Source organism: Arabidopsis lyrata (genome assembly GCF_000004255.2).
Source record: "Arabidopsis lyrata subsp. lyrata unplaced genomic scaffold ARALYscaffold_3, whole genome shotgun sequence".
In the NCBI taxonomy this organism is placed as follows: domain Eukaryota; kingdom Viridiplantae; phylum Streptophyta; class Magnoliopsida; order Brassicales; family Brassicaceae; genus Arabidopsis; species Arabidopsis lyrata.
The window spans coordinates 20,995,962-21,018,159 of record NW_003302553.1 but is presented as its reverse complement, the minus strand read 5'-3'; the positions used below and the strand labels follow the sequence as shown (position 1 = coordinate 21,018,159).

At 35.6% G+C, this 22,198-nt stretch overlaps 5 protein-coding genes and 1 pseudogene across 7 annotated transcripts; 5 read left to right on the top strand and 1 right to left on the bottom strand.

The window, feature by feature from the left end:
- LOC110230151 overlaps positions 1 to 1,939 on the top strand; it is a 4,125-nt pseudogene extending 2,186 nt beyond the window's left edge.
- A 327-nt stretch (positions 1,940 to 2,266) lies between these two features.
- On the top strand, positions 2,267 to 5,142 carry LOC9320055 (nucleosome assembly protein 1;2). Of its 2 annotated transcripts, XM_021032688.1 has the most exons (12): positions 2,267 to 2,453; positions 2,554 to 2,597; positions 2,844 to 2,939; positions 3,086 to 3,178; positions 3,384 to 3,468; positions 3,578 to 3,639; positions 3,721 to 3,905; positions 3,990 to 4,167; positions 4,254 to 4,297; positions 4,381 to 4,591; positions 4,688 to 4,705; positions 4,787 to 5,142. In XM_021032688.1, the coding sequence occupies exons 1-12, from the start codon at positions 2,408 to 2,410 to the stop codon at positions 4,853 to 4,855; spliced, it is 1,131 nt and encodes a 376-aa protein (XP_020888347.1). In that variant the 5' UTR covers positions 2,267 to 2,407; the 3' UTR covers positions 4,856 to 5,142. The 2 variants fall into 2 exon arrangements, with proteins under 2 accessions (XP_020888347.1, XP_020888348.1); XM_021032689.1 differs by lacking the exon at positions 4,688 to 4,705.
- A 209-nt stretch (positions 5,143 to 5,351) lies between these two features.
- LOC110230301 (DNA repair protein recA homolog 3, mitochondrial) lies at positions 5,352 to 8,050 on the top strand. Of its 2 annotated transcripts, none has more exons than XM_021032819.1 (8): positions 5,352 to 5,623; positions 5,797 to 5,854; positions 6,030 to 6,244; positions 6,407 to 6,494; positions 6,582 to 6,754; positions 6,855 to 7,001; positions 7,105 to 7,239; positions 7,428 to 8,050. In XM_021032819.1, the coding sequence occupies exons 1-8, from the start codon at positions 5,567 to 5,569 to the stop codon at positions 7,842 to 7,844; spliced, it is 1,290 nt and encodes a 429-aa protein (XP_020888478.1). In that variant the 5' UTR covers positions 5,352 to 5,566; the 3' UTR covers positions 7,845 to 8,050. The 2 variants fall into 2 exon arrangements, with proteins under 2 accessions (XP_020888478.1, XP_020888477.1); XM_021032818.1 differs by having other exon boundaries at positions 5,386 to 5,623; positions 6,582 to 6,763.
- A 114-nt stretch (positions 8,051 to 8,164) lies between these two features.
- Positions 8,165 to 11,390, bottom strand: LOC9322103 (cytokinin dehydrogenase 2). Its single transcript, XM_002883941.2, has 5 exons — positions 10,573 to 11,390; positions 9,959 to 10,086; positions 8,978 to 9,235; positions 8,584 to 8,852; positions 8,165 to 8,497 (listed from the first exon to the last, which is right to left on the bottom strand). The coding sequence occupies exons 1-5, from the start codon at positions 11,135 to 11,137 to the stop codon at positions 8,206 to 8,208; spliced, it is 1,512 nt and encodes a 503-aa protein (XP_002883987.1). The 5' UTR covers positions 11,138 to 11,390; the 3' UTR covers positions 8,165 to 8,205.
- A 4,880-nt stretch (positions 11,391 to 16,270) lies between these two features.
- LOC9322101 (WD-40 repeat-containing protein MSI4) lies at positions 16,271 to 19,902 on the top strand. The gene is made up of 15 exons (XM_002885989.2): positions 16,271 to 16,639; positions 16,992 to 17,055; positions 17,150 to 17,236; positions 17,340 to 17,402; positions 17,576 to 17,641; positions 17,786 to 17,860; positions 18,002 to 18,077; positions 18,151 to 18,346; positions 18,457 to 18,538; positions 18,618 to 18,691; positions 18,801 to 18,912; positions 18,998 to 19,072; positions 19,179 to 19,246; positions 19,331 to 19,430; positions 19,518 to 19,902. The coding sequence occupies exons 1-15, from the start codon at positions 16,356 to 16,358 to the stop codon at positions 19,617 to 19,619; spliced, it is 1,524 nt and encodes a 507-aa protein (XP_002886035.1). The 5' UTR covers positions 16,271 to 16,355; the 3' UTR covers positions 19,620 to 19,902.
- A 510-nt stretch (positions 19,903 to 20,412) lies between these two features.
- LOC9322100 lies at positions 20,413 to 22,140 on the top strand. Its single transcript, XM_021030797.1, has 2 exons — positions 20,413 to 20,774; positions 21,447 to 22,140. The coding sequence occupies exons 1-2, from the start codon at positions 20,672 to 20,674 to the stop codon at positions 21,965 to 21,967; spliced, it is 624 nt and encodes a 207-aa protein (XP_020886456.1). The 5' UTR covers positions 20,413 to 20,671; the 3' UTR covers positions 21,968 to 22,140.
- Positions 22,141 to 22,198: the final 58 nt, after the last annotated feature.

The following is a 22,198-nucleotide window of genomic DNA, read 5'->3' as shown; positions in this document are numbered from 1 at the left end:
GGACGGGCTAGCAATTTCGCAAAAAAAATTGCGGAATCACTTTTCCCGCAAAAAAAATTTTTGGCGGGAAAATTTTTGGCGGGAAAAATTTTTACGGGAAAATTTTACAAGGTTTTTAAAAGGTTTTTACAAGTGTTTTGGCGGGAAAATTGGGGGATCACTTTTCCCGCCAAAAAATATTTTGTATTTTGTGGACCTAATTTTGTTTCAAATAAGGGTAAAATAGTCATTAAAAATTAAAAGAGGGCAAACTTAAAAATGGACTCTCAAAGGGGGTATTTTTGAAAAGGGGTATTGAAAAAGGGGCATTTTTAACAATTTCTCAAAAATTAATATGTAAATGAATATTGCATATCTTTTATTATAAAAAAGATTTTATAGATTTTTAGCCAAACAAAAATGGAAAGAGTATTTAGTTTAAGTGAAAAAATAAATATACATAGGGTCAAAGACAATAATTGATCACATGATTTGCCCCAAAACAAGTTCATATGAGAAACTATGCAGAAGCAGGGCCGACGCAGAGGGCAAGCCACCGAAGCCACCGATTAGGGCCTCAAAATTTGAGGGCCTTTTTACCTAAAAATTTGTTAAGTTTTCTTATATACAATAATTTTTGTAGGGTCTTTTAAAAATATTGTGGGCTTTTAGAGACAACTACAACATTCTTTTTAATGGTAAAAATCTAATTTAAAAGAATTTTTTTTTATGGGCTTTAATTTTTCTTAGGGCACCTAAATTTACCGGGCCGGCACTGTGCAGAAGTAGTCATAAAGAGAGGCATAAGAAGATGAGTTCACTTGATGATAAAGGTCAAGTACTTCTTCTGGATATGTGAAACTCAACTCGTCTACTTTCTCTCTATAAGCCGAAGCTTTTGGTTTCTTACATGTTCTCCAACTAGTTTGGGCAAAATGTTTAAGTCATGTTTGGTTCTAAGGTAATAATATTGAGCTTGATAACCGGGAATATTGTTAAAATGGGCATTATTTGGCCCAAAACTTTCAAAAATGGAATGTCTTCTAGGCTTTATGAATTTAGGCATTTTTGGGCCAGGGGAAAAGACTGTTTTGTCCCTCTGTATCTTCTCCTTGCTTCTGACGACAACCATGGCTTTCTCCTTCCTTTGGATTCATCTCCCAACAACTCTCGCTTTCCAGGCCATAAACCTCGCTTCTCAACATCTCCACCACCAACACCATCTCCATCCGTCGTCAACAAGATCTCTGATTCGAAACACAAAACCTCTCCGTCGCCCATACCATCTTAGATCCGATGATTTCAGTGGATTCAATTAATTTCGTTTTGAATCAAGGAAGCTAAACCCTATGGGGAATCTAGTAAACCCAAGGGCTCCAATCTAAACCATCAATCGAATCAAAACTTCTAATTCTATTTTTAAATCTAAACAAAATTAGGCATCGGATCTCATCATCTCATCATCGTGACCAACATCTTGTTCACCATAACTCATCATTCTCATCACATCTCAACATCTTCACCACCATCTCATTTACCGGATCTCATCACCACCACCATCGCAAATCATCATCATTCGTCGACGGAAGAATTTTTTTCTTTTTCTTTCAGCCCATATTGGTGAGGATAATAACGTCATTTTGCTACGCTAGGAAATGCTTAAAACTGAATGCTTGGTAATCTGACCTAAATCGATAATTTTTGGAGGAATAAATGCCAACCCGGTAATTGATTCCTTGATAACCTGATCAATAATGGGGACGACCATCACAATATTGGTACTCTCATGTATGATATTCGACACTGAATGTCCAAACTTCCGTTATGTTCTCTGAATCATGTTAATCGAGAGAGAAATGCAGAAGTAGATGTCTTGACCTGTAAAACTCGATCAATTGATTCTTTGTTTCAAAGTTTCTTTGTACCTCCTTGGTAAACGGAATATTTGCATTAGAGCATTTTTAAAAGAAGCCTCTCACTTATATTTTTTTTTGTTAAAAAATTAAAATATTGAAAAACGGAAGAAAAAAAGTAGAATCGTTTTTTTTTTTTTTTTTTAACTCATGAGAGACTTTTATGTATGTGTATTTTGTTGATTGGGTTAAACTTTTGTAATAAATAAAATTTTAGTTAAATAATTCAATAATACTAAAAATATTATTATTTTTGTTATCAAAATACTCTCGTGAGTTTTTTCTAACCAATAGAATGCTCTTAGATGTTAAAAAAAAATCATGGCAATTTTTATTTTAAAATATGTTATTTTCGCTTATAAAAAAGTGTCCAGTTATTTCGGTGTGGTCATTTTCTCGAAGCCCTTTTATTTATATATAAATATATTTCTTTTTCTCTTATTAGTCCCCAAAAATCTAGGGTTTTAAGGTTTCTTATCCTTCCTCTTCCTCCGCCAGATTCTTTTCTTGCGAAGATGAGCAACGACAAGGACAACATGAACATGTCCGATCTCAACGCCGGTAAATTATTCTATCTCATCATACTCTGAAACGAGGCCTGGATTCTCTTTTCTTTTCTTGATTTACTGAAAAAAGTTTTTTTTGTGTGTTTTGCTTATAGCTCTTAACGAGGAGAATCGTGCCGGGCTTGTTAATGCTCTTAAGGTGAGTTTGTTTTCTTCACGATATGATTTGGGTTTGATTATCTGGAGATTGGATTTTCATCTATGTAACTTTTAGGGATTGTTTTCTCTTTCTGAGTATTTTTGAGAATTGATTTGATTCTTATGGTTTCTTCTTCTCTTGTTCTTTGGTTTTGACGAATGTCTCTGCATCTTAATTTGGTTGTTTGAAAGTTTGTGACTTTTTTAATAGCGATTGTACTTTTCCTGATTTATGTGTTTGCTGCAGAACAAGTTGCAGAATTTGGCTGGACAACACTCTGATGTCCTTGAAAACTTGACTCCAACCGTCAGGAAGCGTGTGGAGGTTCTAAGAGAGATTCAGGTGAGTGAATTTTCAGCTTTTTAGATGATTATGGAACTAGTCTTTGAATTTGTGATCTTGTGGTTTTGAATTAGTTGGCTGTTGAGGTCTGATGAGTGTTGGTGGAGCAAATTTATCTGATACCTTTTGTATTTAAACCTTTGCAGAACCAATATGATGAAATGGAAGCAAAATTCTTCGAGGAGAGGGCAGCTCTGGAAGCTAAATATCAAAAGTTATATCAGCCTTTATATACCAAGGTTTGAATACGGTCTTTGATTCTGTGAGCTTCTTATGGTCTTTAGTTTCCTATTATTAGAATAACTTTGAAACACATGACATCTCAAATGACTTTGTTTTAATAAGACTTCTCTTTGTTGCTACTTGCTTGAATACTTATTGTTGTATGGTCTTTAGTTCTTTCTGTATCATTCGTGATGGTTTTTCCCTTTTCTAACTCACTAGCGATATGAGATTGTCAACGGTGTGGTAGAAGTTGAAGGTGCAGGGGAAGATGTAAAATCTGAACAAGGAGAAGACAAAGCAGAAGGTGTGTTTATCAATTCTTACACTGAAACATGTTTACTTTATTAGTTTCTAATGATGATGATGATGATGAACTCATTTTTTCTAATCGATATGAAACTGTTTTTCTGCAGAGAAAGGAGTGCCAGATTTCTGGCTTATTGCATTGAAGAACAATGAAATTACTGCTGAGGAGGTTCGTCCTTAGAATACTCTTTTTCTTGGTTTATGAAAAGGCGATTCTCTTTATGCTTATGTGTTTTTCCCATGGTCTTAGATAACTGAGCGAGATGAAGGGGCTCTCAAGTATCTCAAAGATATCAAGTGGAGTAGGGTTGAAGAACCAAAAGGGTTCAAGCTTGAGTTTTTCTTTGATCAGAACCCTTACTTCAAGAACACTGTCTTGACCAAGACATATCACATGATTGATGAAGATGAGCCTATCCTTGAGAAGGCCCTCGGGTAATGTTTTGCTCTATCAAGTATTTACTGTTTATGTTTCTGAAGACAATAAGTCTTTATTGATTATTTTTAACTGCTGTTCAGGACCGAGATTGAGTGGTATCCTGGAAAGTGTTTGACTCAGAAGATTCTCAAAAAGAAGCCAAAGAAAGGATCCAAAAACACAAAGCCGATCACTAAGACTGAGGACTGTGAGAGTTTCTTCAACTTTTTCAGTCCACCTCAAGTTCCTGACGATGATGAGGATCTTGATGATGATATGGTATGTCCCTCTTTCGAAGCAGTTTAACTTTTGATTCAGTACTTAAGATTGTGTTAGATTTTAATCTGATCATCTAATCTTCACAGGCTGATGAACTCCAAGGCCAAATGGAGCACGACTATGATATCGGGTTTGTACCTTTCTATTTCATCTTCAGTTCTCTTTGCTAATCTCAGTTCTAGGATATGAATCTATTCACTGTTTATCCTGTAGGTCAACAATTAAAGAGAAAATCATCTCGCATGCTGTGTCGTGGTTCACTGGTGAAGCTGTTGAGGCAGATGACCTTGATATTGAGGAGGACGATGATGAGATTGATGAAGATGAGGATGACGAGGAAGATGATGAGGATGACGAGGAGGATGATGATGAGGATGATGACGAGGAGGAAGAAGCAGATCAAGGAAAGAAGAGCAAAAAGAAGGTAAACTATGTGGTTTTGGTTTTTAGTTAAAGTTTCCAACATAAATATTAAAACCTCTGAAACTGATTTGGTGGTTTCTCTTTTGTTTTGTTGCAGTCATCAGCTGGGCACAAGGTTTAACAATCAATCAATCTCGACCTTTTTCTTGTTGATAATGCAATTGCTAACATGAGGTCTCCTTTTTTTTATAAACAGAAGGCTGGAAGAAGTCAACCTGCGGAAGGTCAAGCAGGTGAGAGGCCACCGGAATGCAAGCAGCAGTGAAGAACTGAAGAATCTTGGCTTATCTATGAAGAAGAAAGAAGAAGAGTGATGAGGTCTTTGAGCCGAGGTTGTGTTTCTTAATTTGCAGAGTCATGGTCCGGTTTATTATATATCAGTTTTGGGTGGTTGGTTTGCTTAAAAAAATTGGTTCTTTGGTTTGGTTTGGTTTGTGTCTCTTGATTTTTCATTTGTAATGTTCTTATGAATTTGTTTTAAGTTAATGTCGTTCTGGTCAGATTTCGAATCCAATTTTATTTATTCTCTCGATAATGAGATAGTTTGTGAAACTATATTCGCATATTTTAATCAAATTAGTTTTCTTAAGATTGATCGAATTTTATACCAACATTACCAAACCGTAAATTTATTAAAACCAACATTACAAACCGTAAATTTATTAAAACCAATCAATCTAACTTATCGGTTTAGACTTCGGTTTGAGCTTCTATGGGAAAGACAAGTCAAAAACATCTCTGCCGACTAGTAAAAAAGACCGATCAAAAGAAACCCAAAAAAATGGTTAAAAAGGAGGGAAGCAAAAACCTAAAACCCTAAAAACTCTTCCTTTTTTTCCCCAGTTTTTCTCTGTGTCTCTCTTCTTCCTCAGTTCATACAAGTCTGACTTCTGGGTAGTTGGAATTTTCCAATTTTTTGGTTTGTTTCTATAGCTGTGGCTTAAAAAGTGGAGAAGAAGCTTTTTAGTGCTTTTCTATGGCGAGGATTCTCCGAAACGTTTCTTCACTGAGAAGCTCTCTGTTCTCGTCAGAGGTATATTTATCTTGTCTCTCATTTGGGTATTACGAGAAATTAAAAAACTCTGTTACTGTCGTTTTCATGGCTTATTTGGCATAAGAAAGAATCTCAAATGTTGTCTCTTTATTTGGATTCATTCTCTTATTTGGGTAATTTTTTATTGACAAGGGTTTCATGGGGTTTTGCAGGTACTTAGAAGAAGTGTGGTTGGACCATCGTTTCAGCTCCGAGGCTTTGCTGCCAAAGGTTGTCTAAAGCTTTTACCTTTGTGTCTATGAATCGATTTTACTCAAATTGGTTTTTGATTTTGATGAATATATGTATTTCCACAGATTACTTCCATTTCTGATTGCTTAGCTCATTGTGGTTATTAAAGTTGAGGTTTTTGCCATTAACTCTGCAATTGTTTTTTCTTTTGAAGCTAAAAAGAAATCTAAGTCAGATGATGGATCATCTGAAGAAGGTATGTCGAAAAAGGAGATTGCTCTTCAGCAAGCACTTGATCAGATTACCAGTTCATTTGGCAAAGGGTCCATAATGTATCTCGGTCGTGCTGTTTCTCCTAGAAATGTCCCGGTTTTCTCTACCGGATCTTTTGCCCTTGATGTAGCTTTGGGAGTTGGTGGCCTTCCTAAGGTATATATATCTCTCTTGGTGATATTATTCTTTCCCCAAAATGTGTGTTTTTAGATTGGTTCTGTTTCGATGTTTAGCTTTGTTAATTGAGGTTTATGTACAAGTCTATGTATCTCTTTGAAGAGTCCAATAATATTGGTCTCTCCATTGTGAATTCCATAGGGGCGTGTTGTGGAGATATATGGTCCTGAAGCATCGGGAAAGACAACACTTGCTCTTCATGTTATTGCAGAAGCACAAAAACAAGGAGGTTATTGCTTGTTTCTTTCTATGTTCTTTACAGAGTCATATTGTATTTAAAATGGCGTAGTATCCTAAAGAAGTTCTTTGCATACAGGAACCTGTGTCTTTGTAGATGCTGAGCATGCTCTTGATTCGTCACTTGCTAAGGCAATCGGTGTAAATACAGAAAATCTTCTTCTATCGCAGCCTGATTGTGGCGAACAGGCTCTTAGTCTTGTGGACACTTTAATCCGAAGTGGTTCAGTTGATGTTATTGTAGTTGACAGTGTAAGTAAGGTGATTTATATGGGATGGATAATGGGTTGATGCTTTTCCTTTGGGATCTATATTTCGGTCTATCATGGTTTCATGTGATTTTGTTTTACAGGTGGCTGCTCTTGTACCTAAAGGAGAACTCGAGGGAGAGATGGGTGATGCCCATATGGCTATGCAAGCCAGATTGATGAGCCAAGCTTTGCGTAAATTGAGCCATTCTTTATCGTTATCGCAAACACTTCTGATCTTTATAAATCAGGTAAGAGAGTGTTAGTAGCTCAAATTTGTAGAAAAGTTCCAGTATTCGAAATGTAAAGTCTCTTATGTGAATGTATCTTTACTTCCCAATGTTTTATATACAGGTGAGATCAAAACTATCTACGTTTGGAGGATTTGGAGGTCCAACAGAAGTTACATGTGGTGGAAATGCTTTGAAGTTTTATGCTTCTATGCGTTTGAATATTAAGCGAATTGGACTTATCAAGAAAGGCGAAGAGGTAAACTTCCGTAGACCAGCTTACACATTTTGGGTTCCAAGCTCGCTCTTATCTTACGACCTGTCTTATATTCCTGATATGTGTTTAAGTGATCACTTAACTTTTCTATTGGCTCCTTAGAATAACTAAATGTTGTCTACAAACTGCATTTGCTTGTGTTTGAAACCTGAGATTGTATGCTTGTGCAGACAACGGGAAGTCAAGTCTCCGTGAAGATAGTGAAGAACAAACTCGCTCCGCCATTTAGAACTGCTCAGTTTGAGCTTGAATTCGGCAAAGGAATCTGCAAGATCACGGAGATAATCGACCTGAGCATAAAGCACAAGTTCATTGCGAAAAACGGAACATTCTACAATCTCAACGGTAAAAACTACCATGGAAAAGAGGCTTTAAAGAGATTCCTAAAACAGAACGAATCTGATCAAGAAGAGCTCATGAAGAAGCTCCAAGACAAGCTCATCGCCGATGAAGCTGCAGATAAGGAAACTGAATCTGAATCTGAGGAAGAAGATTCTCTGAGAGTTGTGGTTTCACCTGACAACACAGATGATGAATCACCAGCTCTTGTTGTTGGTGCTACTGCAGTGGTTGTTGAAGCAGCATGATTAGAGACCTCCGGCTTAGTATAATATTCTTCCTTTGGTTTAGAGTTTTCGGTTTAATCTGGTTTGGATTCGGTTTCCCTCTCCTCTTGTAATTTATGTGCAAGTTCAATCACATTTACATATAATCGTTGCTGTGGATGAGAAAATTTTGTAGTTCTTATGGGGAAATTTAATGTTAACTAAAAGCAGAATATTTTTCAATTAAATCTTATTGATCAAATTTATTTCGACTCAAATATATTTATGATAGTAAACTACAGTATTGTTGTGTTCAGGAAAAAAGGTCATAAGAATTAAGCAGTCTCTGAGACTACAAGTAATTAGCATATATAATCTATTAGAGAATTAAGATTTACGTTAATCAAAAGATGTCTTGTCCTGGAGATAACAGTTTCTTGGGATCAAATAGATCTTTCCTCTTCGAAAAATCATCCCATTTTGATCCAAAATGCTCAATCCAATCTTCTTTTCTAGTGTAATGCATTAGATATTGCTTAATCTTAATACCTGAATCCTTGCAAAACCTAATTATCTCCTCGTTAACGCTCTCCATTTCTGGCAAATTCTGTGGCGTAGCGGATTGTAGCAGTCCGATTATATAGATAACATCTTCATCGATCTCTGGTATCATCGCGGACATACGATTGTCCCATCTAACAATAACAACAAATTAATCATTACATCAAAATTTATTTACTTGGTTTCTTGAAGATATATATGAATAGAGAAGTGTACGTACTTATTTCGGTTTGTGGGATAGAGGAGAGCGAGTCCCGAAGCTGTTTTTTGCTTAAGAAGAATGTCTTTGACAACACCGTCATGAAAATCACGAATCCGAGATTTAGGAACGTAGAGGTTAAGCCATGGATGAGGAACTTCCCATAACCCCAATGATCTGAGTTTGTTTTCTTCGACTTGTACACGGTTCAAGAAATCGAAGTAGGGGACATCATGCATTGATATGAACCCGGGCAAGTAACTTAAGCTTTTCGTTAATGTGTCAATAACCTACACAATAGTATAAGTGATGTATTGTAGATAATGAGAAGCATAAGATGCAAGAAAACAAAATGACTACGATGATGATGAATATCTTAATGTGGTGCAATGATGATCATTTAAATGTGTAGTACCTTGCTTATGATGGGAAGATTGGGATCATCATAATACTTGGCTACTTCAAGAACATAAATGACACCGTGCTCTTTCACTAAGTCAGCGACTTTAGATTGGTCGGACGGTGGGAAAAAAGAGGTATCTACGACGCCGTTCGATAGAAATATTTGACCTTCTAAATAGTCAACTCCAATATCATTGACCATTGATATCAAACGTTCTTGGTCCTTCGTAAAAGTTGTGAAGTCACTGTAGAGCATCCGAAACCATTTGGCCTACACAATTTCATTTGAGAGAAAACAATTCCATTAATTTAATTTATACACACATATAAAGAATAAAGAAACCATATTATTTTCACATATAAAGTAAAATATGTAATGCAATGGAAATTGAAAAGGGGTGTTAAAATAAGAAAATAAACTATTTTCGAATTTTAGGGGTTAAAGATATAAGTTTACGTAATGAATAGTTGAAAATAAAACATAGAACGTCATCGTGTAATATGACCAAATCTGTTTTACTAGCGACCTTACATTATTTCTAAAATGATAACCTATTATAGTGTTTATCGGTTGTAAGATTCTAATTAGTCAAAAGACTATATTCCAAACTTTGGAGTATATTTGACTAATGAAGGAGCTTGACTCGAATAAACAAGGATTATATATTGACATCAAAAAGATTTGCACGCATAAGACAAGATTGGACAACTAGAACCAGTCCTAGGATTATAAACTATACTTAAATAAAATAAGCCATATCTTTTTTTATTCAATGCATAGATTTTGTTCAAATTGATGCAACTTAAGACTTTGACCTAAATTTCAAACTCCTACCTAATTTAAGTTTTAAGATACCATCTAAGAAAGCTTCATGATTTGTGATCCATACGTCTCTCTTAGTGCATGTAATATATATCATAAATGTTTTAATCAGACATTATCCTTCCCGGTTCGGTTCTATTCAGATAAATGGTAAGATGTGATGATACGTACCCTTTTAGGTGCATGGTCCAAAACAATTCTGGCTCTCGTTATAATTCCAAATTGGCCTAAACCTCCTAAAACTCCATAGAACAATTCTGGATTTAGCTGTCGCGAGCATGTCAACACTTCCCCTTTCCCTGAAATTATATTTTCAAAATCCATAATAACAATAATAATTAAAAAAGTGTAAGTTTAAAGAAAAAATCTGAAATTTTCCTATTTTAGAAATATACCACACGATTAAAAATTTAAAATAGCACAAAAAAATCTAAGAAACCAAAAGGCTCTATATGCATGCGTCATGCATGTACATTACGAAAATCCCAAATTAACACGCTACCAATTGTATAAATTAAAGAGATAAATTATAGTCTTTAATTACATTTATAAATGTGTATATAATTACTTTATTTCTTTGGAGATACCACAAAAGTTCCATGAACAACATATAATATGTACAAAAAAAACATATAGATGCGTTACGCATTTTGTGTTTCGAAGATTCCATTGCGTGTGGTGCAAAAAGTTAAGCACAACTATAAAACATTAAACATATGGTACCAAAAAATACTAAAGAAATAGTATTTTTTTCTAATGCATCAAAGTTTTTAGAAGATGCGTACCAGTTATAACGTCCAATTCAAGGACGTTCCTAATAAGAGGACCGTTTCGAAACACTTGACCACCGATGCCACCATTCGACAACGTTCCTCCGACGGTTATATGCAAATAATCCGTCCAAGAAACCGGCGACACCCCTTCCTCCGCCGTCTTCTTTAACACATTTACCCATAACGTCCCGGCCGCCACGTCAGCATACTTCTTATCTTTTGAAACCACCACGCTAGTGAGACATGTCATGTTGACGATTACTCCGCCGGAGACGGAGGCTTGGCCGTTTAAGGAGTGGCCTTGGCCACGAGCCGCTACTTGGAATGTACTTTTTCCGTTCGCGGCGTATTGGAGGAGACGAGATATATCGGCGGAGGAGGAAGGGCAGATAACACCGCCGGGGGTCACGGTGGTGATGTTTCCGAAGTCATGAGAGGCGGCGGAGATGATGGAAGGATCGGTGGAGAGGGTGAGGTTAAGGGATTTAGGTAAATCAATTTTAATAACGTTTGATGATTTGGTGAAGCTCGAGAATAAACAAATCAAAACTGTGATTATTAGACGAAGATTAGCCATTATTTTTTTTTCGTTCTCTCTCTCTCTGATTTGATTTTGAAGAAGAGAATTATAACGAAAGAATTAGATATCGCTATTAAATAGAAATATTAATTTTGTTACTTCTGGACACCCTATCAACTTGCGGAAGATTACCATATATAATTATACCAAATAAATATATTGAATAGTGAAGTCAAAATGAAATATCAAATTATTCCTAAAGTAGAAAAAATGAAATCTTATTGTTTTGTCAACTTTCTAATGAAATTTTAATGTCTGTTTTTTATAAGATTTCATTTTTCGAAAAATTTTATTGTCTTTTTTATAAGATTTACGGAAAAATGAAATCTTATTGTTTTGTCAACTTTTCGAAAATTCTGAAAATTTTAGAGTAGCCTCCTATTATGAGATTTAGGAGGATTATTAGGTAAATTTTTTTTTTTTTTTAACATGGCAAATCGATCATATTATAAAATAAGAATTTTACATGATACATAAAATCCATTCAAATACAACCGTTGAAACAATTAAAGGTAATTGAACACAATTTCGATGAAGAAGTGGAAATGACCATGCTTTCCAAACGGAAGCCTTACATGCAACATATAAACTCTGTTAAGTACCCTCTTCATATACTTGTAAAAGGCTAACATCCTATAGATGAAACTCCAAAATGTTTTTTCGCATCACTCTCATTAAAAGAATATATTGATATGTTGCTTGAAATGGATTTTGATCATGTTTTTTGAAACGCCTTACACATCGTTGCCGGTTGATAACACATAGTATATATCTTCTCTTTCACCAATTCATTGCTTCTCTGTAGATTTGATTTTCCTGGATCCCATATTCGCCGACCAATACACCTATATAATTTTCGAAATTCTTGCATTATTCCTTCACCACAAGGAGATTGGGAATGTTGGTCATCATGGAGAGTTGAAAAACTCTTCACGGAGATTACGGGCTTGACTTGAGTAAATCCAGAAAAAGGACTCACATTAACAAGCAAAGAACATAATCTGAAATTTATGAGAGATAATCTGCTCGTGTTCACAGTTTCTCGCCATCTTTTTGTAACCTTACTCTTGCTAGCTAGCTCTCTCATCTCTATATATAAGTTCACCTTATCCTCCACCAAAACACCACTACCATTTCCATCCTCCTCCTTAGCCGATTACTTCTCGACCATCTTCTTATCTCTTGTGCATTTTAAAATCTTGAGACCCTTGCTATTATTGAGTCTTAGCATGTCTCTAAATGTCTTGAGAGATTTTGAGATTTAAAGAAACCAACCAAACCCCACAGAATCCGATTAAAGATCAAATTCATTCGTCTTAAACCTTCTCTTTCTCCTCTTCCACGGTCATGCTCTCGACTGATCTTTTCATAACTATATAATTGACATAGTTTGAGTGTCTAAGTGTGAATATTATAGTTTTTATAAAATAGTTTTGAAAGTCTAAGCCACCATTTCTCTCTGATAAGTTAACTTTTATCAATACTCTCTCTCTCTCTCTCTCTCAATTGATATAACAAGCATGAAATAAATAAAATTGTTTTTTTATGGAATAACGTTGATAAACGAAGAACGATAAAAAATATACAAAATTTTGATTATAGTTGAACACTATAGTAATTGAGTTATTCTATGGACACCAAATATGAGTAACCACTATAAATATTTTTGTTATGGAACAAAGTTGGTATATCTTGGTATAATTACTAATTAGAAATAGCACCGATAATCACATTGATGATGTTGCTAAAGTCATGATAGGTAAATGGTTGACATTCCTCATTAATTATATCTACAAAAATCTCACATTCCTCATCCACCCTTCGGCGATTTATGAATTTGGGTTAAAAGACTTTAATGCCTTCTAACAATATTGTGAAGTTCAAGATCAAACAATTAAAACCATGATAAGATGAAGAATCTGATGTAACTAAAATATTTTTTATTATTAAATAGGAATAGATTTTATCAATTTTTTTTTGTCTAATTACTTATGTGATTAGAAATAGTTTGATTTCAACGATTGGATGGTTAGTCCATCTGTCCATATATATCAAAAATTAGGATATCTATAACATTAAATTTTTAAAGTCAAATGTAATCTCAATTTATTTCTAAAACAGAATAAAATGAATGAATTTATTGAGTTTTGAAGCACATCTTCATATTTGGATCTCTAATAAATTTCTCTGACTGCATTTTGCAAATATTATCTATAAATACTTATTTGATAATGCATGTATTTTCATTCATCATATAATTACTTAATCAATATATTTTTATTTCTAAAAGAACAAATTGTTATGGAACCTCTAGGGAACCATCGTCCTTACTCTGTATGTATCACCAGAAACAAAAACTGTCCCCAAAACTGCGAATATGCGAAATATTTTCCATATAAATTGTATTTTTTTTATTCTTACTTTTTTGCTTACTATTCTCTTCTGCTAAACTTTTTACTTGATATTAATTTATTTAATTTTATATAATTTTAAGCAAAGTCAATATGAAAGTGCTAATGAATTGTTTGGCACGCCAAATATCATTAAGATGATGAGGCATGTTCCCGAAGAAAAAAAACAAATACTAGCAACTTCCATAATCATGGAAGGTAATGCTTGGACAAAGGATCCTATATATAAGTGGTGGATTCGGTGTGATGCAAAAGCTCATTTGGAAGATTATGTTACACAAAGCCTACCTCCATGAACCCGATGAATATTAAGGAAGAGAAGAAAAAAACCGAGCTTCATCTTTTAATTAATGATACATTGTAACATATATTATTTATGTATCAAATTATTATTATTTAGTGTGAAATCATATCTAAGATGAATATTTAAAATCTATCGTTGAGCATAGCTAGTAACTTATATTGGTTCTTATTGATAATTTTTGTGATTTAATTAGATGATCATAAATGAAACTTTGAAATCTAGAGAGACATATTGTACATCTACTAAAGCAAAAGTTGTAAAAAGATTAATAATTTTAAAAGTACTAGAACTTATTTGTTTCTTGTTCTAAGCAAAATAACATTTCAAGATTAGGTCTTAGTTTCCTTATGAAAAGTGCTTTGTAGAGATTATGTTTAGTTTATTTTATCATCTTGAGCCATTCCTGCTCCCTCGATTTTCGCAAACTTAGACCATCTTTACTGGAGAGCAAAGGGGCTTGGAGTAAGGGAAGAAGCTATCAGAGACTTTCCATGGATTTTGTGGTTCATCTGGAAAGCTCGAAACTCAAAAGTTTTTGAGAAATCAGAAGTTCACCCTGCAGATACGCTTCAGCTCGCCTGCAAAGAAGCAGAGTCTTTTCGCATCGCAAGAGCCAGAGAGTTGATCATTGATTCTCAACCGCCCCTTATAGACCCAGGTTCGCGATCCACTGTTTCAGATCTTTTGACTTGTCAGGTTGATGGCTCTTGGACAGACGAAGGCACTTTATGCGGCATTGGATGGATTCTTATCTCAGACTCTCAGCTTATTAATCTCGGACTCAAGTGTTTTCGACAATGTTTATCCCCACTCCACACAGAGTTTGAAGCGCTTCTCTGGGCAATGCGATCCCTCACATCTTTATCTATCTTTAATGTTGCCTTTGAGACAGATTGCAAGGAGCTGACCCAGCTATTGGACACTCCAGATGAGTGGCCCGCTTTTGCTTCAGAGTTAGAAGATTTCAATGCTTTAAAACTTGGTTTCCCTCATTTTTCCTTAGATTTTATTCCACGTTTAAAAAATATCTGTGCCGATTGTTTCGCTAAGAAGGCAAGGGCACGTAATTCTATTTTTTCTCATGTAAGCTCCTCAACTCCGGACTGGTTTTCTCCCGTAGAAAACCGTCCGTTTCTAGCTTAAATGGATGAATTTATTTTGCTGTAAAAAAAAAAAAACACTTTTACGGATTTTGACTCATGATATTTGACATTTGATTAAAATTGGGCTTGCGTTACACATATCTCAAACGCTTATATCCCCTGTCTCTTACTACCGTGAAAAGCTTTGTGTATCAAAAATTCAAAACTTTATTTTTTGGATAACAAATTCAATAGACTTACTAATTCCATTTTACTTGTGATTTTTATAGTGATAATAATAGCTAGTTCGCAACTCTATTTAATTTGTTGTTCAATAAAAAATTTCTGATATTTTTATGCACGGAACTTAGACTAGTAATAAAAGCAGTGTTGTGACTAAGATTATAGGAATTTGAGGCGAAATTTAAAAATGATACTATTTCTATGTAACTTTTAAGTTTTAACGATAATCATAATCAAATTTTACCCATAACCATCAGACCACCAAATCCATGATGATCGGGAAATAGTCTTTCGTTCGGAGTGATCAGAACCCCAATTCTCATAACGCTCTCCAAGTCCCATAGGTAGTTAACTGACATCAAATCCACAGAAGAGAAAGATATGACGGAAATGCAACTTTAGGTTTAGACGGCAAAGAACAAACGAAAAGTAGATTTTAGGTTTAGACAGCGGAGAACAAACGAAATAAAGTTTTTAGGTTTAGATGTGCAAAACAAACATATGTTTAGGTTTATAGAAATGAGCTTAGTCATAAAATCCTAAAACATTGAGTTTTATTGCTCCATGTGTTAAAAGCCTTGAAATCTTTGCAAAACACTATTTAAAAGGCAACTATGACCTAATCTTCAAATGTCATTTTATTGAGAAGAAGACACAACGTCCAAAAAATTAGTAGGAAACATCACGATACTTTAATTAAACTATTTCATATGTTTTCTATCATTATTTATTAGAAAACTATCACCACAAGGCTAAAATCTTTAACCAACTTAGTATTTTGATATCAAAATTGAAGATCCGGGGACCTAATTGTCCTTTTAAAAACGTCATATGTTGAAGGTTGTAACAAGTTTGGATATGAATTATGAAGTTACGTAACAAGTTTGGATATGAATTATGAAGTTACTAAATCATGAAATATGTCTGAAATTACTAATCCATGTAGTAGACGCTTAACACCACTATAATTGTAAATTATCGGAATTAAAAATTTATGTTGATTATCAAATACCGAATAAAAAAAATAAAAAATAAAGTAGAAATGGGAAACGGTGATTGTTTTGTTTGTATTTGTAAAACGCAGCAGAGAGATATAGAGACACTGAAAGCAAAGACCAAAAAAAAAAAATCCAACGAAAGAAGAAAAAAAAAGAGAGAGAGAGAGAGAGAGGAAAATGGAGAGCGACGAAGCAGCAGCAGTGTCTCCTCAAGCAACGACACCGAGCGGAGGAACCGGAGCTTCTGGGCCGAAGAAGAGAGGTCGGAAACCTAAAAGCAAGGACTATTCTCAGACGCCGTCGTCGCAGCAACAGAGCGGTGGCAAAATGAAAGAAAGTGGGAAGAAAACGCAGCAGACGCCGAGTGTTGACGAGAAGTACTCTCAGTGGAAAGGTCTCGTCCCCATTCTCTACGACTGGCTCGCTAACCATAACCTCGTCTGGCCTTCACTCTCTTGCAGGTCTTCCACTTTTTTCTCTTCTAGGGTTTCTGTTTTAAATCGTACCTTCCGCTTAATTTGGTATGAATTTAGTAAAATGCTGAGAGATGGACACATACATTTTCTCGATTTCTGGGTTTGAAGTGAGATTTTTGCGATTGTTCTAGTTAGGGTTTTGGTTTTGGATGTGGCTCTGTCGTCATGCCTTGATATATCTGATGTTCTATTCATGGAATTACTTTGTTGGTTACTAATGTTTTTGAGGAAATTTCAATTTCTCTGATGTTTAGCTGTGTTTGTTTATATCTGATCAAGTCTTTAGTTGTTGTGCTAAGAGTTTTCATTTGGTGAATTGTTGGTTGGTTTTTAACAGATGGGGTCCGCAGCTTGAGCAAGCAACCTACAAGAATCGCCAGCGTCTCTATCTCTCAGAGCAAGTAAGTTTTTCGTTTTCTCTTTATCTTGCTTACAGTAAACATTTCAGAAAGTTGTTCTCATCATACTGTTTTTTTTTCTTGGTTGTGTCACCAGACTGATGGAAGTGTGCCCAATACTTTGGTCATAGCAAATTGTGAAGTTGTTAAGCCAAGGGTCGCTGCAGCAGAGCACATTTCTCAGGTATTTTGTGGTTTATACTTATCTTGTGCCTTTTGCTTATCACACTACAATGGATTTCCTGTTGTGACACTTTTATACTATCTTCTGCAAATGTGTTTTTCAGTTCAATGAAGAAGCACGTTCTCCATTTGTGAAGAAGTACAAGACCATCATTCACCCTGGAGAGGTGTGAATTCTGCCCACTCTTGAGATTTTTCTGTATTGACATTGTTCTTTCTAGTTCTATTTGGTTCGTTAATTGTATCTGCACCGCTGTTTCATCGGTCCATGAATTTACTCCTTTGGCACTTTGGTGAAAGTAAATTTTGATGTGTATTCATTACTAATTTGCAATTGCAGGTTAACAGAATCAGGGAACTCCCACAGAATAGTAAGATTGTTGCTACTCACACCGACAGTCCTGATGTAAGTGCTGCTTCTTCTATTGTTATGGTCATAGCAACTTGAAATATGCTGGTTTCATATCTCTTTATTTGGCAGTCAAAGAGCATCCTTTGTTTTTGACGTATTACCGGTTTCAGTTATCTGAATACAATATGCTGATTCCAGGTTCTCATTTGGGATGTTGAAACCCAACCAAACCGTCATGCTGTGCTTGGAGCTGCAAATTCCCGTCCAGATTTGGTATGTCCACTTCTGAGAATGTTGTTGCAAATCATTGCTTGCGCTTCATTCTTGTATTTTTCTCATCATTGGAAGTGATATATCTCTTTGATATCTTCTGCCTATTGTTTGCATCATCTGAACGAACCATTTTTCTTGCAGATACTAACTGGGCACCAAGATAATGCTGAATTTGCTCTTGCAATGTGCCCAACCGAACCCTTTGTGCTCTCTGGAGGTTTGTGTTTCTGTGATTTGTAGTATTCAATCCTGTGGTTTGCCAGTTTCTCATACAAAGTTTCTTCTCTTAGGCAAGGATAAGTCAGTTGTTTTGTGGAGTATCCAAGATCACATCACAACGGTTGGGACAGATTCCAAATCTTCTGGATCTATCATCAAACAGACTGGTGAAGGTAGTGATAAGAATGAGAGTCCTACTGTTGGCCCACGAGGTGTATATCATGGCCATGAAGATACAGTTGAAGATGTGGCATTCAGCCCGACGAGGTAACTTCTTAGAACAGACTCCTCCTATTGACATCGTGTATTTTTATACAAAATGCAGATATTTCCATGCTTTACTAATGATGCTTCTGGTGAAATTTTATGTCGTGAAGTGCACAAGAATTCTGCAGTGTTGGTGATGATTCTTGCCTTATACTATGGGATGCAAGAACTGGCACAAACCCTGTCACGAAGGTACACTATCTTCTTAGTCCTATCAAAAGTTTGAAGATTTTTACCTTCTTTTATATTTTATCTTGCTTTTTGTTTCCAGGTTGAAAAGGCGCATGATGCTGATCTTCATTGTGTCGATTGGAATCCTCATGACGACAATCTGATCCTGACAGGGTATGGAGAAATACGTACAAACAGATGATTAATGCACACTTAGTATCTAATTAAGAAAACGTTTAGCATATGCATACATGTACTCATTAGATATTGATGAATGTTTCAGGTCAGCAGACAACACTGTCCGGTTGTTTGATCGTAGGAAGCTTACCGCTAATGGAGTCGGGTCACCTATTTACAAATTTGAGGGCCACAAAGCTGCTGTTCTTTGTGTTCAGGTGTAAACAACTGCTATATTTTTATCCTTCTTCGTATTATGTATATCTCTTAACCCACTGACACTATCTTGTTAACCCAATTCAGTGGTCTCCTGATAAGTCATCCGTCTTTGGGAGCTCTGCAGAAGATGGTCTCTTGAACATCTGGGATTATGACAGGGTGTGTACATAATTCACTCAGATATATCTGAAATTAAGCTTTCTTCACTATCATCATTGAAACATATTTATTGTACTCATGTTTGGTTTGTTTAATTATCCACCAGGTCAGTAAGAAGTCTGATCGTGCAGCTAAAAGCCCCGCTGGGCTCTTCTTCCAGCATGCTGGTCACAGGTTCTTAAAAACTTGATTCTAATTCTCTTGATTGCTTTCTTATATTACTTGCTTCTAATTTCCCATGTTTATAAACCTTCTTAGGGACAAAGTTGTTGATTTCCACTGGAATGCTTCAGACCCTTGGACTATTGTCAGTGTTTCTGATGACTGTGAGACTACTGGTGGGGGTGGAACATTGCAGGTAACCTTCAAAATACATTCTTGGTACCTCAATAAGCAATTTTATCGATAAAGCAGAAAATGTTGTTTATACTTTCTTCTATGGCAGATATGGCGGATGAGTGACTTGATTTACAGACCAGAAGAAGAAGTCGTGGCAGAATTGGAGAAGTTCAAGTCGCATGTTTTGACTTGTGCCTCCAAGCCTTAAGAGTAAAGAAAAACCATTGCCTATCTATCTATCGCCTATGGTAACCTAATGCGGGGTTTAGCGGTTTTTGTAAGGCTGGTTTGTCTTTTGAGATATTTGATGGTAGCTTTTAGGACCTTTCCATATCATTTAGGGGTACATGGTTTTGGTTCCTGATCCTTTTTATCAGACTCTTAGGTGCTGTTTTGTTCAACTGAGATGTTAAATCAAATCGGACCAACTTTATGTGTTTTGGTTTAAGCTTTCAGTGCTTGGCCTGAACCTAATGATTCCTTCTCTGAAACCAGATGAGACTAATCCCGCTATAAAATCAGAGTTGCATTGAGCTTGTGACAACATTATGCGATTCAAATGATGTTCAAATGCAAGACAGAAGGGTCATTTTAAAACAAAATAATACTAAGCATCGCAAAATTTGGAAACTGTGTTCTTGATTCCTCACATCTTAAATGATGTTTGCATTGTTGTATACTTGTCTTCATTAGAAAGAAAGAAAAACTGTTAATCACGTTTAGCAATAGGACTTGGTGATTCCCAACACGGATTTATTTCGTAGGATTTTGAAGAAATTCTCAGAATCATATTAACAGACACTAAACAATCTGATCATAGCAAATCAGAGACAGACACCTGGTCATTATTTAGATTTTAGAGACCAAATAAAAAACTATACAGTAAAATAAGGGTATGAAATGTTTGCTTAATTGTTTTACTTTTTTGGGCTTTAAGGTAAATGGTCCTCCAGCTTAATAGGCTTCAGGAAGTCTCTTGATGAATTAGAGACTTTCAAAATCCAATCGGAAAAGCCTACATGAGAGATGAGACCGTCAAGATCAGTCAGAGAAGATCAAAGCGAACAACTTTGTTCCGAGAGAAACGAGAATCAATCTATTGCTTGAGGAATAAGGCAGGGAAGCTAATCAATCACAAGTAGAAGAAACGGAGGATTTCATCAAATTAGGGTTTTAAGACCTACATTTTCTTTTTTTTTTCCCAACGATACTTAAATTGCACGAGAAACTCTATAAGTCGCGAAATCTCCATCGGAATCGATGGAATCATCTCCTTCTGGATCCGAACCTCCCCAGAAAGTCGTTTCTAAACTGCAAAAAGTCGGCTGGCGAGCTACGATGATCTTCAATCTTGGTTTTGCAGGTTAGAAAGTGCATTACTTTCTTACTGGGTTTTTAGTTTTACGTCCGTAATGTGTTTGATGTAATGCCTAGATGAGAAAGTTCTTTCCTTTTATTTTATTAATGTTTCAAGAAACGAATCGAATTCTTGCTACAATTTATCACTTGGACCGTTGTTGTTGTCCTTGCTTTGATTCTCGAAGAAAGCTGATTATTCCATGGCATTACTTTGATTCTCTATTCTATTATCAGATATTAGAGCATGCTCATTGAACGGACATTTTCTTGGACCTGCATCTCAGTTACTCAGCGATACGAAAAGACATTGATTTAAGCAAATGCAGTATTTAGAAACTATCTATATCTCTTTGTGTGTGTGTATATATATCTTGGATAAGCAGCTGCGTTGAATAGAGGATGCACACAGGTTCTTGTAAATTTTCTGGTTCATGGACATGATTGCACATCTTATTGTCTTGTACTCTATTCTTTTGAATTAATGTTTCAGCATTACTCCCTGAACTAGGTTTCTGTATCATACTCTCACTAAATCCATATCGATTTTTTTTGCTGGCAGAAGAACTATAAGCGTGGTCTAAATCAGAATTGAGAAAAACATGCTTGATTTCTTATGTTATAGCATTCATGATAGTCCACTTCAATGTTGGCTGATTTTGATCCTTTGTTTCTGCAGCTTATATATTTGCGATAAAACGAGAAAAGGATATTGATGCGGACGAGAAGAGGAAAGTTAAAAAGGGCAGCGAGGCCAGGAATAAAGGTGTGAAAAAGGGTGCTGTTAACACAGAGGTCGAGAAGAAAGGTGCAGAAATCAGCAGAGTTGCAGAGACTGATAAGGCTAAGGAAGCAGAAACTGCAATGCCGGAGAAGGAAGAAACCAAACCGATCCTTGAGCTGGATCCGCTGTTTGAATTTACAGATGCAGCTGATCAATCCATGTTTCAGACTGTGGCAACCGAACATGTAAAGGTAGCAAGGAAACCGATACCAGAAGATGAGCAAAAGGAGCTTTTCAAGTGGATATTGGAAGAGAAAAGGAAGATAGAACCAAAAGACAGAAAAGAAAAGAAACAAATCGATGAAGAGAAAGCTATTCTGAAACAGTTCATTCGTGCCGAGAGGATTCCCAAACTTCTCCCTGATGATTCCGTTGATTCTTCGCTTCGTGATTGGGACAAATTCTTCTCCAAGTAGAAAGAAAACAGAAACTAGTGTGTACTTGTTTTTTGTTAGTACACGAAATGATCATTGTTGGCTTTTTAGTTCTACTACTCTGATTGTTACTCTAATCAACGAATAGTTAAAAGTCTTAAAGAGCAGTTTAAATGTGATTTCTTGGGGTTGATAGTGGTGCTTTTTATAAAACTTTGGGGTATTGTTTTCATTTCTTATAAGATAAAGGACTTAAAGATAAATTCAATAAAC